Below are 11,634 nucleotides of genomic sequence, written 5' to 3'. Positions count from 1 at the left end.
CTGTGTTCCATACTGAGATAGGTGATGAGACGATGATATCATGAAACAGTTAACTAACATTCTCGTTTTGCATTCAAATATTTACTTTTACTTTATATTCTCCAATGTCCATTTCACCGTAAAATTGTGGCCTTCAAGCCATTTGCTTACAGCCCCCTGTCAAGCGCGAAAGCTATTTCGTTTTCGATGACGGCTAACAGCTGATCACTTGATCAGCCTATTCCTCAGTAAATTTTACGCAAAATTCTGTGTTGGTGTGTTCCGAACAGGCTGTTCGTATTAATTTTGACAGTACCATATCGAAAAGGGTCTTGAGGCTACTTGTCGATGATGTCATGTAACAGTGTACTAAGTTTGCAGCTTTCATTCACGTATTTATTCGGTAATATATTTTCCAATGCCGATTTAGCAGCAGACTTCTAGACAGTAAGCCATTTGTGTTATGTCACAGTCTCCAGTTTCAAGGCCAAAATCTCCTATGTTGTTCCGAGACCCAAATTCCGAGGCTGCTTTCGTCTTCTTCAAATTTGAAATGATGTGTTGGTTGGATTCAATATGACAGGCCAAATCTATGAGATAACAATGGCGTTTGTGTCTGAACTCGTTGACCTTTCCGGTTATCTCGAGTCTTATGTCTGCAGATTGTTAGCCAGGTCAATTGCGAACATGAATCGTGTTGAATTTCTGCTCCGTACGCCGTTTATGCAGTTTCCTTTAAAGCAGTGATTAGAGGTCAAGAGACTTGGTCCTTATCAGCGTAGAAATTGTCCATTGATCTAATCGTACGTGTGAGGAAAGCGCACTCTTACCCTTTTCCCAACATATTTCGATAACAATGAATAGCTGAGGTACAAGCGAGGATAAGGACGCCTTGTTATACACTTTTACACTGCTGGTGCCAGAGGCGGTCTATCTAGTTGGAACAAAATTGGCAATCGTGATCTGGAGAATGTGGTCTCTACTGCAAACGGTGTCTCGATATTACCCGATCGTCGACATTACTCGGTTAGAGTTGACTGGCTTATATTACAATGCATCTTTGTTTCGAAGTAGTAACCATGCAGTGGTGAACTTTCAAAATTATAATAGTTGAAAAATCGCTTCTATCAACTTTGCTGCAGCAACTAGCTTTTTTAATATCATATTGACCACCCGATTTCATCCGCAGAATCCAAGCGTGGTTTCAGCACATTAAAACGCATCGAGACCTCTCTTAGAATCGGGATGTGTAAAGATATAGGCTGGATGAGTTATAATAGATGTGCTCAGGATTCTCAGCGCTGTCATTATCAGCACCGTAACTGCCGCACCCCAAACCCCCCAATTGGGGGGGGCCCGAGCTCGAAGGGGGCCCAAAATTATTTAGTGAATTAGCATAAATCATAGAGTATTTTTTGAAAATTTATGCAATTTGTTTGAAAAATTTTTCGCGCTACGCGCGAATTAAAGTAGCCGTTACCGCGCCACGACCCACCAAGACATACAATCAGGTTTTAGGCCATATAACATGCGACTCCAAGAAGTGTGCCAGAACGATCGGCAGCGAGAAAAACTTGGGCGAAAAGGTTTAAGCCAGGGGGCAGCAACACGCGGCCCGTGAAGTCTTATTTTGCGGCCCGCGACCTGATTTGAAATTTAGGAAGAACGCTTAGTAAAGCATTTTGAAATGCTGAAATTGATTTTAGTACAGACATATTGTTGTTGTTGTTCAAAGTAAAAGCAATTCTCCTGTACCCAATGTCACTATTCCTCACTAGCTGTTACGGCTTCGGCGATTGTAATATCATTCCACAGAGGAAAAATTTGATGATATGAATGGGCATATTGCCTTGAGGTGCAATGGCCCACCACTGCCCAGACCGGGACGCTTAGAAAACGACGTCGGGCTCCCCAAAAGTACAGTGTCTAGCTAACCACTTTAGTTCAGCGGTGGCGAGTTTACAGCAGTAGAACAAAAATGATGCGGCCGTCGACACTTATTTTGAATAGAATGTGTTGGTGGCCGTCAATACGCAAATTGAATTTACGAATTGACTCCCTAATTATTAAGAGGCTTGCATTATTCTTGAAATTTTCTTCGCTCTACGCGCGGTTCAGTGCGAGTTGATTTTCGATATTTGTATAGTAGTGTTCTTTGTAATCTGATCCCCACAGTACAGATGTAAACTGCAGAGGAAAATGATGCGCTCGATAAATAAATACCATTTTGTAATCGTGTTCTCCTCACCACGAAGAAAATTTGTTTCTGGCAGGCCTATGTTTGGGCGAATCCAATATATTCCCACTATACCGAAAATGCTGAGATGTCGAGAAATAACAACATGCAACAAAAGGGACTAATAACAATTTACCTACCCAAAGATGCAGCACAGCATTAATAACTTCCCTAAATTTTCGTGTACACCCTCTGCATCAACTCTACCGATGAATTTGATCACATGGATTGAGAAACGATAAATATTGATGGTAATGTGTGGAAATTTACTAATATTAATGACAAAATTCACTCGAGAAAATGAAAAAAAATTCGCGCCTTGCGCGACTGGAATACGAACCCCGGTGCTTATTCATAACATGACTAATCACGATTTGTCCGTTGCCCATATTGGTGTTGTAGTGACGTAGAGTTATCAAAACATGGATATTAAACAGCGTTGCCTATTTTTATCTCGATAAAGAAGTCATGCGGTCCGCGGCCTCGACGAATTTTGAAAAAGTGGCCCGCGACCCGTTTTGAGTTGGCGACCCCTGGTCTATGCCCTTATGCTGACCGAAGACTTCGTTATATATACAAAATACATATAGGTTTAATTGTCCATAGGCGCCTAAATGCCTGGCACCGAATGTTCCTGTCTTTGCAATCTGAACCTCACAAGACAAATATCATCCCGCTGGGAAAAAATTTATGCTAGTGAAGAAATACCAATTTGAAATCGTGTGCGTGTCTTAGTTTAGAAGCCTACGTTTGGGCGATTCTATATATTTTTGATGTAGCAGACTGGAAGTCACGAAATAACATCATGAAACGAAGTTATATCAACGGGTCTGCCCACCCGAAGATGTTTAATTATTATTTACGGGCCCTCCCGTTTTCAAGACACTTCACCCAGCTCTACCGGTAAATCTAATTACGTGAGTATAGAGGACAATAAATTGATAGCATAATATATATGCAATCGCCAATCTGATTGACCGATTTTATCATAAATTATCGAAAATTTTCGCGCTTGGCGCTGGCTCACAATTCAGTACGGATGATTTCGTGACAAACGCGAACAACGTCATGGGGTCGTTTTATCACCCTATGGGAGCCCAAGACGCACGTTTTTGGGGGTCCTGACGAGGTGCTGTTTCGTTCCTGTCAACGGGTATACGCCTGAAGATTATTGAGTGGTCTTACCTTTTCAAACACACCTCACTCAGCTCTACCGGCAAATCTGATTACGTGAGCAGAGAGAAGATAAAAATTGATAACAATATATGCAATTCCCGATCATACTGACCGATTCAATCATGAATTCTAGAAATTTTGCGCGCTTCGCGCGCTTAGACGACAATAGCTCATTCAAGAATCAAACTCCCGATTATTGTGATGAATAGCGGTAAATAGTGTATCGCCGGAGGGGGGGTCTGGGGGGCGAAACCCCCCAGAAGTTCGGTCTGTAACCCTATGGGGGGCCCAAGACCAAAGTTTTGGGGGGGGCCTGACGAAGTGCTGTTACGGCCCTGGTCATTATGAGTATTCCAGATTTCAATGAATTCGTCTTTGAACATTTTGCAACTATGAAATCACGCCGCGCGCAATACGCCTACTGATACAAACGTTAAAATATGCAGGCATGAACTACTGTACTTCATATTTTCTTCCGAATAATTTGAAGAGTGTCAGCTCGAAAAGCTTCGGGTTTTAATATATTTCTGTCATGAATATATTATTAAAATTTGAAATGCGTAAGCCTAGTTAACAATGCCTAATATCTATACACCATACAAACTGTTTGTGACGACCACGAAGTCACATTTCTACGTCAGAATACACTATTGTGACGTCATTTTGATTATTAACATCGCATGCACCCCTTGCCCCACCACCCGATATTGTCACGAGCCGCCACTGGACCATAGCCTATAAGTCAGTGGTCGGGAACCTATGGCTCTTTGCCAAATATTTATTATTGTACTAAATTAATCAATATTTCAGCGACTTGTTGGTAAATTTTCATCACGGCCAGAATAATTATTCTCGTGGCAGTATAAACATGTATTTGAGAGGTAAAGGCAATGTCGTCTTCAGGTTTATAGGCTCGGACCCCCTCTTTTCAAAATCATCAAATTTCTGTTGCAAGCCGGCGGCCAACATCACTCGCAAATTCTATGTACCCGGCTCGAAACCTTGAATTGTGCGATACGTTGATTGATCAAAGAGCATAGCAGACATGGCGACGTCCATTTCAAAACGCAGTTTTAAAATACGCATTGTCTTCCTGATCTTCGGCGCGAAATGAACTGTGGTGGATGTGAGTATTACAAACTCGAATTATAAACAACGTCATAGCTATCCACGTTCTTGATTGGTAAGTATAGCTCCGTGTAGTACCGGTAATAAAATGTAGGCGCGTAGCGCAACGTTATGTTACCGCCGAATACTTTGAGAACTGAGAAGTCGATAAGTATTTAGATTTTCGGAATCAGTGTGACAGTCCCATTCGATTAATATCAGTCCTAATCAATTCTAAGCAACTTTCGATTAATTCCGTTATCAATGGTGAGACTTGGCCCGTCTTTGCCTTACCTCTCGTTTCGAGCTTTATTTTCGAACAATAAATACCAGTTTTTATAATACGTTAATACGAATTTTCAATTGTGACGTAACAGTTGATTGGCATGTATGGCTCTTTGGGAGTTGAGATGGATAAAATAGGGCCAATATGGCTCTTCGGACAGAAAAGGTTCCCGACCACTGGGCTAGATAATCTGCATCAGGATGAAGATCTTATAGGGATGACAGGTCTAATGATGAAGATTTTGAAATTGAAGATGATTCAGACCGTATGTCCGTCAATACGAGTTGAATGATCTGACATAGGCTTTGGGACTTAGAAGATAAATATTCGGAACTTTTAGCATCCTTGCGAATTAAGAAAAGATTACTTGACAAGAGAGCGAAGATATCCCTCTTTCGATCATGCGAAACGGCGTTTTCATCGTAGAGCTATACATTTGGTAGATTTGTTTATTGTCGTGATAGGAATCCCGATTTACAACTCAAGTGAATGGCAAATGTCTATTGGTAGCTCAAAAATGATCCTAAAGTGTGAGATTCTCCAAAATGGCAACGTCTTAGACCAGTGGTTCTTAACCTTGCCCCCATCGCCCCCCAGGGGGCGCTGGCGATTTTGAAGGGGGGCGGAAACGCTCAGGGGGCGATATGGGGGGCGCTGGGCTCAGGGGGGCGGTATGGGGGGCGCTGGAGAAAAACGGCTTCACAGTAGATGATGTGGTGATAGGACATATCCTTAATGAGTATTCAGAGCAAATTAACACCGCAAACTTCGTTACATATAGCCTTCAAAATCCATATAGGTTTAATTGTCCATTGGCGCCTAAATGACTGACACCTGTTGGGCGATATCCCCGTTTAGCGATTCTATATTTTTTGATATTGCAGACAGGGGTCATGAAATAACATCAGGCAACTAAGTCATACCAACGGGTTCGCCCGCCCGAATATTTTTAATTATTAGTAACGGGCCCTACAGTTTCCAAGAAACCTCACAATGTTCGCTTTAAGTTTTGATGAGTCTGCGCACACTCAGCAACTCACTGCGCTGACCCTTGGACAACAGTGCGTAACGACTAAAAAAAGGTAATAACTCCGGATTTGTTGTGCGCAACGTAGATTTTCTGTGCGCAGAGACCGTGTCAGCACTGCGCACGTGCGCAGCTTAGAGGGAACATTGCATCTCACTCAGCTCTACCGGTAAATGTGTTTACGTGAGCAGAGAGAGGATAGAAATTGATCTCAATTTACATGCAATTCCCGATAATATTGACCAATTCAATCATTATTTAGTGAAATTTTTCGCACTTCGCGCGACTAGGCGAGAATAGCTGCCTCAGCAAATGGACACCCAATGTAGATACCTAATAGCAAATAGCGGACAGCCTAATGGGGGTCTGGGAGTGAAGTCCCCCCGGAAGTTTGGTTTATCACCCGATGGGGGCCCAGGACCAACGTTTTTTGTTTTGGGGGGGGGGGCTGATGAAGTGCTGTTACGGCCCTGGTAACGAATAATTGTACCTGCGGGCACGCCCGAATATGTTTAATTATTAATTACCTGCCCTTTATTTGCCTATACAACAGCTCACTCAGTGCTACTGGTAAATCTGATTACGTGGGCTGAGAGGATGAAAAGTTTATAGGGACTTATTTATGTAATTACCACCTATTCATTCGCGAATTATAGAAAAATTTTGGTTCCTAGGGCGACCAGGCCACACAAACTTTGCTGACCATCAAAATCACGATATGGGGTTCGTGGGGGCGAAGCCCTCAGAAGTTCAGTTTATCACGCTATGGGTGCGCAAGGCAATCGTTTTTAGGGGGGTTGACGAAGTGCTGTTACGGCCCTCCCTCTTACTCATTGTCTTTATTACATTCCTTACAATATGAAGCTGAGGGGGGGGGGCGCTGGAGCACGATAATTTTTGAAAGAGGGCGCTGGAAGAAAAAAGGTTAAGAACCACTGTCTTAGACGGAGTAACAATTGCACACTCATCTTCGTGAGTAATACAGAAACAATGAGAATAATACAGAAACATTGAATTGTTGCAATATCACAAGCACGATTGGGACTGCCACAGTTTATGTCGAACAGCAGAAAAGCGAAATTATCTAAATAATTTCCCGGAAAACTTTGGCATAGTCAGCGATGAACAGAGAGAAATCATCTCCCAATATCTGAAAATAATGGGGGTAAGATACCAGAGTAGATTAGATCTCACATATGTTATCTGACTGTTGCTCGAATATCAATCGAGACAACCCGCAGAATTATAAGCGTAAATTTGGACCCGGAAACTCACACTTTATTTGTCCTGCAGAATCAGTATCAGTTTAAATCAACCAAATAAAGCAGTGCAAATGTTTATTGGGCGTCTATTGATTTACTTTCGACTGCTTGTGGTTTTTGGAACGTTTAATACAGTAAAAACAAAATACTAAAAGTAGTACTTTCATGTGGGTTATAAGACAATGGGGAGGGTGCCTACCCCTAAAACGTGACATGATACAAGAAAACGGAAATCATTTTTGAATTCAGCGCCTGAAAGTTAGTCGAAATCAATTGTCTGATCAAAGTCAACAAAAATTGTGTTTACCAGTGTTATAATGGGGTTTAGATTTTCGACAGTATGACCGAGTTCACATTGCTGTTCGGGATATAAGTATATGGTTTTACCTTTAAAAGGAACATGTCCTGGGATAGGTTGCAGAGGAATATGTGCTAAAATAGTATTGATCACAGACATATCCAATCCTGAATGCGATATAGGCTTACATTACAGTGAGCGTAACTTTCCCGTTGTTGCGCACGGCAGTTCTTTTTTCATTTGAAGGTCCTGGAATCTACAATCATAATGTTTAATGTTCTATCTGACAAATATGTCATATGTGATACATTCTTTTCACAAAAATATGAATCCGACCACTGCTCTTATTCCATAAATGTATGTTTCCTGAACAACTACAACATATTTACCTAATTATTATTATTTTCGAGAAGCTCAGTAATCGTAACAATTCATTCGCACATCGACATTTCGCTTATGCAAACCCGCACTACGCACATTTATCGATTTCAAAATTGCACAGATATTCGTAATTAAAACTTTTAAAGTTGGCCGATCCTAAGAAAAATCGAGGATACAAATAATTTCGAACGTGACTCTGGCTTTCAGTTTCGTTTCATCGATTTATTATCCAATAAGTATCGAAATGCCCATCACCTAATCCAGGTCTGTGTAGCCGAGATTACCAGATATAGCGTAATATCTGTGAACTCCACTATAAGAATGGGTCTATATACCTGATCTGTTGTCATGTGTAACGGCCCAGAAGCCTATTTCTGCTTCTGTCGAGGGTAGTCGGGTTTGCCTCGATTGGCGTCATTCACTTTTTATTGCACTTCCGATTATATATAATAACTTAGATAGTATTGTATTACGACTGAGAAAATCGTTTGAAAAGTGGTTGAAAATCATATGTCGTATGCGGTGTATTTCGTGTTCAGGAGAGATTTCGTATCGCTCAAGTTATGAATTATATTGAGAACCATCCCGCGACCCCACTTTACATTTCTTCCAATTCGGGGTTGAATAGCATCTTCCTTCGGTTTAAAAGACCCTTCTACCATTCCATAAAGCTAAGGCCTAATGGTAAGCAAAGTGTCTTGATGTGGAGCCCCGAATTTATATTGAGTTTCTTCCGAAGGTCCATGATCAGCATCAAACCTTTATTCCAATTAGGCTACAATACACATGAACAACTATGTGTAGCTCTAATTCTAATTCTAATCTAATTTGGAAAAAGCTGTATAGCTTTGGAATAAACTGTGGAGCTCCAATTTTAATTCTAATCTAATTCAGAAAAGCTGAGAATTCTCTAGTTGTCCAAGTCTGCTTCACGCACAGAAATCGTAAAATCAAGGAGCAGCGTCGCCATTCCTAACATCTGACACTCGTGTTGCAGATCCCTTATGCCAGAAAGACATGTGTGCTCGCCACTTTAATAATTATAATCAGTTGCAGACACGTTCATCCAATTACGTCGCGGCAGTGTGTATTACCCGTTTTACAGCCAGCCAGTCTGTCTCACTGTATGCTGCACATAGTTGTAACCGCAGTGAGATGGAACTTATGCTCCTCTAACGAATTATCTGGGGCTCCTATGGATGCCCCATTCACGAAGGAAGAACTGATGCGAGCCATGAATAGCAGAAAGTCGTCCTCGCCTGGTCCCGATGACCTCTGCTACGAAATGATAAACCGACTTCCTCCAAAACAACTTTAGAATAATCCTGCAAATACTAAACCAATCATGGCAATGCGGGTTGGTCCCAAAATCCTGGCGACATGCGACAATAATCCCCGTATTGAAGGGCGGTAAGCCACAAGACACCCCATCGTCATATCGCCCCATAGCACTCACGAATAGTCTATGCAAAATAATGGAATCGATGGTGGTGACTCGGCTTCAATGGTTCCTCGCAAAACACCAAATCCTCTATACGAACATCAGAACGGTTTCCGACCACGCCGGTCTACCCGAGACAATTTACTGTCGCTCCACGATTCAATCGACAAAGCACTAGCGAACCAGTATTCGGTAGTAGCAGTATTTTTAGACATGAATAAAGCCTATGACATGGTATGGAAAGAAGGCCTTCTTCACAAACTTCGTACCATTGGAATCTCGGGAAGCATGTACAGATGGATCAAATCTTTTCTAACGGATCGGTCATTCCAAGTACGAATTGGCAGCGCATTTTCCTCGATCAGGACACCCCAGAATGGGATACCACAAGGTAGTGTGATATCTCCTGTGCTGTTTTCAATCATGATGAATGATTTCCCAAATCATTTACTATCCGAAGTTGAGATTTTTGCTGATGCTGACTGCACTATTCACGAAGCCTCGTACCAAATCTCTGACGCCGTATCACGACTAGCGCTGTCGCTGGAGAAGATAACGCGCTGGTGTGATAAGTGGGGTTTCCGGGTGTCTCCTTCCAAGTCCACAGTGGTTTGGTTTACACATAGGAGGATCATTCCGAACATAAACCAGAAAATAAAAGACACTAAAATTCCTGTCAAGAAGACTGTCAAGTACCTTGGTATAATGTTTGATTCCAAACTCTCGTATAAAACCCACATTGACCAAATTCTCAAAAAGTGCGCCAACCGACTGAGTCTCCTCAGATTGATAGCGTGTAAAACCTGGGGAGCAAACAAGCAGACCTTGCTGAAAATCTATCGTTGCCAGATACGGAGTATTATTGAATACGGCATCGAAACTTATGCACTCGGGGCTACCAACGCACAAATGAAAAGGTTGGAGGTATTGCAACATTCTGCCCTGCGAATCAGCTGTGGCGCTCTCTGCAGCACCCCTATAATTGCTCTGCAACATTGCTGCAATGAACTTCCCTTATCCCTGAGACGGAAGAAGGTATGCGAGTCGCACAAATGCAGCATTCTCTCGTCACCGCATCCCCATCCGGGACGGAAATCGATTACCTGGTCGTGGCAGGAGGTCTTCCCAAGTCGCTCAAGTTTCCTTTCATTCAACTCCTTTACATGCAATCCACTCTTCGACAGTTTTCACATTGGTACCGCAAATGTACTCGCAACACCACCATGGCTCGCATCGCCCATCGCTGTAGATGTGCAGATGACCGAGGTCAACCGGGATCAGACCCTCCCCGCGGTGATTGTATCTAGGGTTAATGAAACTTTAGCAACCTCGTACCTTGAATACACCAAAATTTTTACGGACGGCTTCAAGAGCCGTTCGGGGACTGCATCGGCTTTCTATGTAGCAGATTTAAACGCAATTCAATATTTCCGCATAACAGACATATCGTCAGTTATGTCAGCGGAGTTATATGCTATCCTTCGAGCCCTCTATTGGATAGCTTTGTTTCGGCCAGACAAATCCTTGATCATGAGCGATTCCTTATCAGCATTGCGTTGCATCTCCTCGTCAAGTCTCTATAAAGACCTTCTACCACTGAAAATTAACCACATGCTCAACACGCTAGCTAGCCAGGGACTTACCATAAAATTCATGTGGATTCCTAGCCACGTTGGAATAGCCGGTAACGAATGTGCCGACAAGCATGCTAGGCATGCGACTGAGAGGACAACAATCGACTCGGTGATACCGGTGACCCCGGCCGAAGCAAAGTCCGCATTGTCCACAACATACATGGAAGAATGGAGAGAAATTTATGCCACCTCGGACTCTGCGCAGCAATACAAGACACTCTTCGAAGCCTCGTCCGTATATCCTCCGTCAAAAAGACGCGAAGTTGACACAATCCTTTTCCGCCTAAGAACCGGTCATTGCCGGTTAAATGGACACCTTCATCGTCTCAACCTACACACTACGGGACTATGCGACAGCTGTGGCTGCCAAGAAACGTTGTCCCATTTCTTGCTACACTGCCCCCAATACGGGCACTACAGACGTAAACTAATAGAAGAGGCCGCATGCATCCATATTCCGTTCACTATTAAGGACATTTTATCCGAACAATTGCTAGATGCCGAAATCTACGAATTTGTCAGGAAAACCGGGCGCATATTATGAATGTGCCCAATGCTTACATCATCCTAGTCATACTGTGTATAAAGCGTAAATCGCTACACACAAATATAATTATCTATCTATCTAACCGCAGTGAGAGGTTCTGTGGCGAGGAGGTGGGATAAGTATTATGTGCGGGCTGCATCAGTAAATCGCCATCAGTTGTGCTTAGGTAAGATGTATGTTGTGTTGTTAACGTAACAAAACGTGGAAGGTGCAGGGGTATTCATACACCTATGGTATGGACCCACTCCCGACTATAACGC

The 11,634-nt window shown here is 42.6% G+C and overlaps 1 protein-coding gene across 1 annotated transcript; it reads left to right on the top strand.

Annotated features, from left to right (window-relative positions):
• Positions 1-9,619: 9,619 nt before the first annotated feature.
• LOC145434669 (uncharacterized) lies at positions 9,620-11,371 on the top strand. The gene has a single exon (XM_080312012.1). The coding sequence runs from the start codon at positions 9,620-9,622 to the stop codon at positions 11,369-11,371; it is 1,752 nt and encodes a 583-aa protein (XP_080168138.1).
• The last annotated feature ends 263 nt before the right edge of the window (positions 11,372-11,634 follow it).

Source organism: Botryllus schlosseri, chromosome 2 (genome assembly GCF_051294905.1).
Source record: "Botryllus schlosseri isolate E-star chromosome 2, Bs_hap1, whole genome shotgun sequence".
Lineage (NCBI taxonomy): Eukaryota > Metazoa > Chordata > Ascidiacea > Stolidobranchia > Styelidae > Botryllus > Botryllus schlosseri.
This window is presented reverse-complemented; position numbering and strand designations above follow the sequence as displayed.

Coding starts and splice junctions, on each gene's coding strand:
- LOC145434669 (XM_080312012.1), top strand. CDS start 9,620: ATGAATGATTTCCCAAATCATTTACTATCCGAAGTTGAGATTTTTGCT.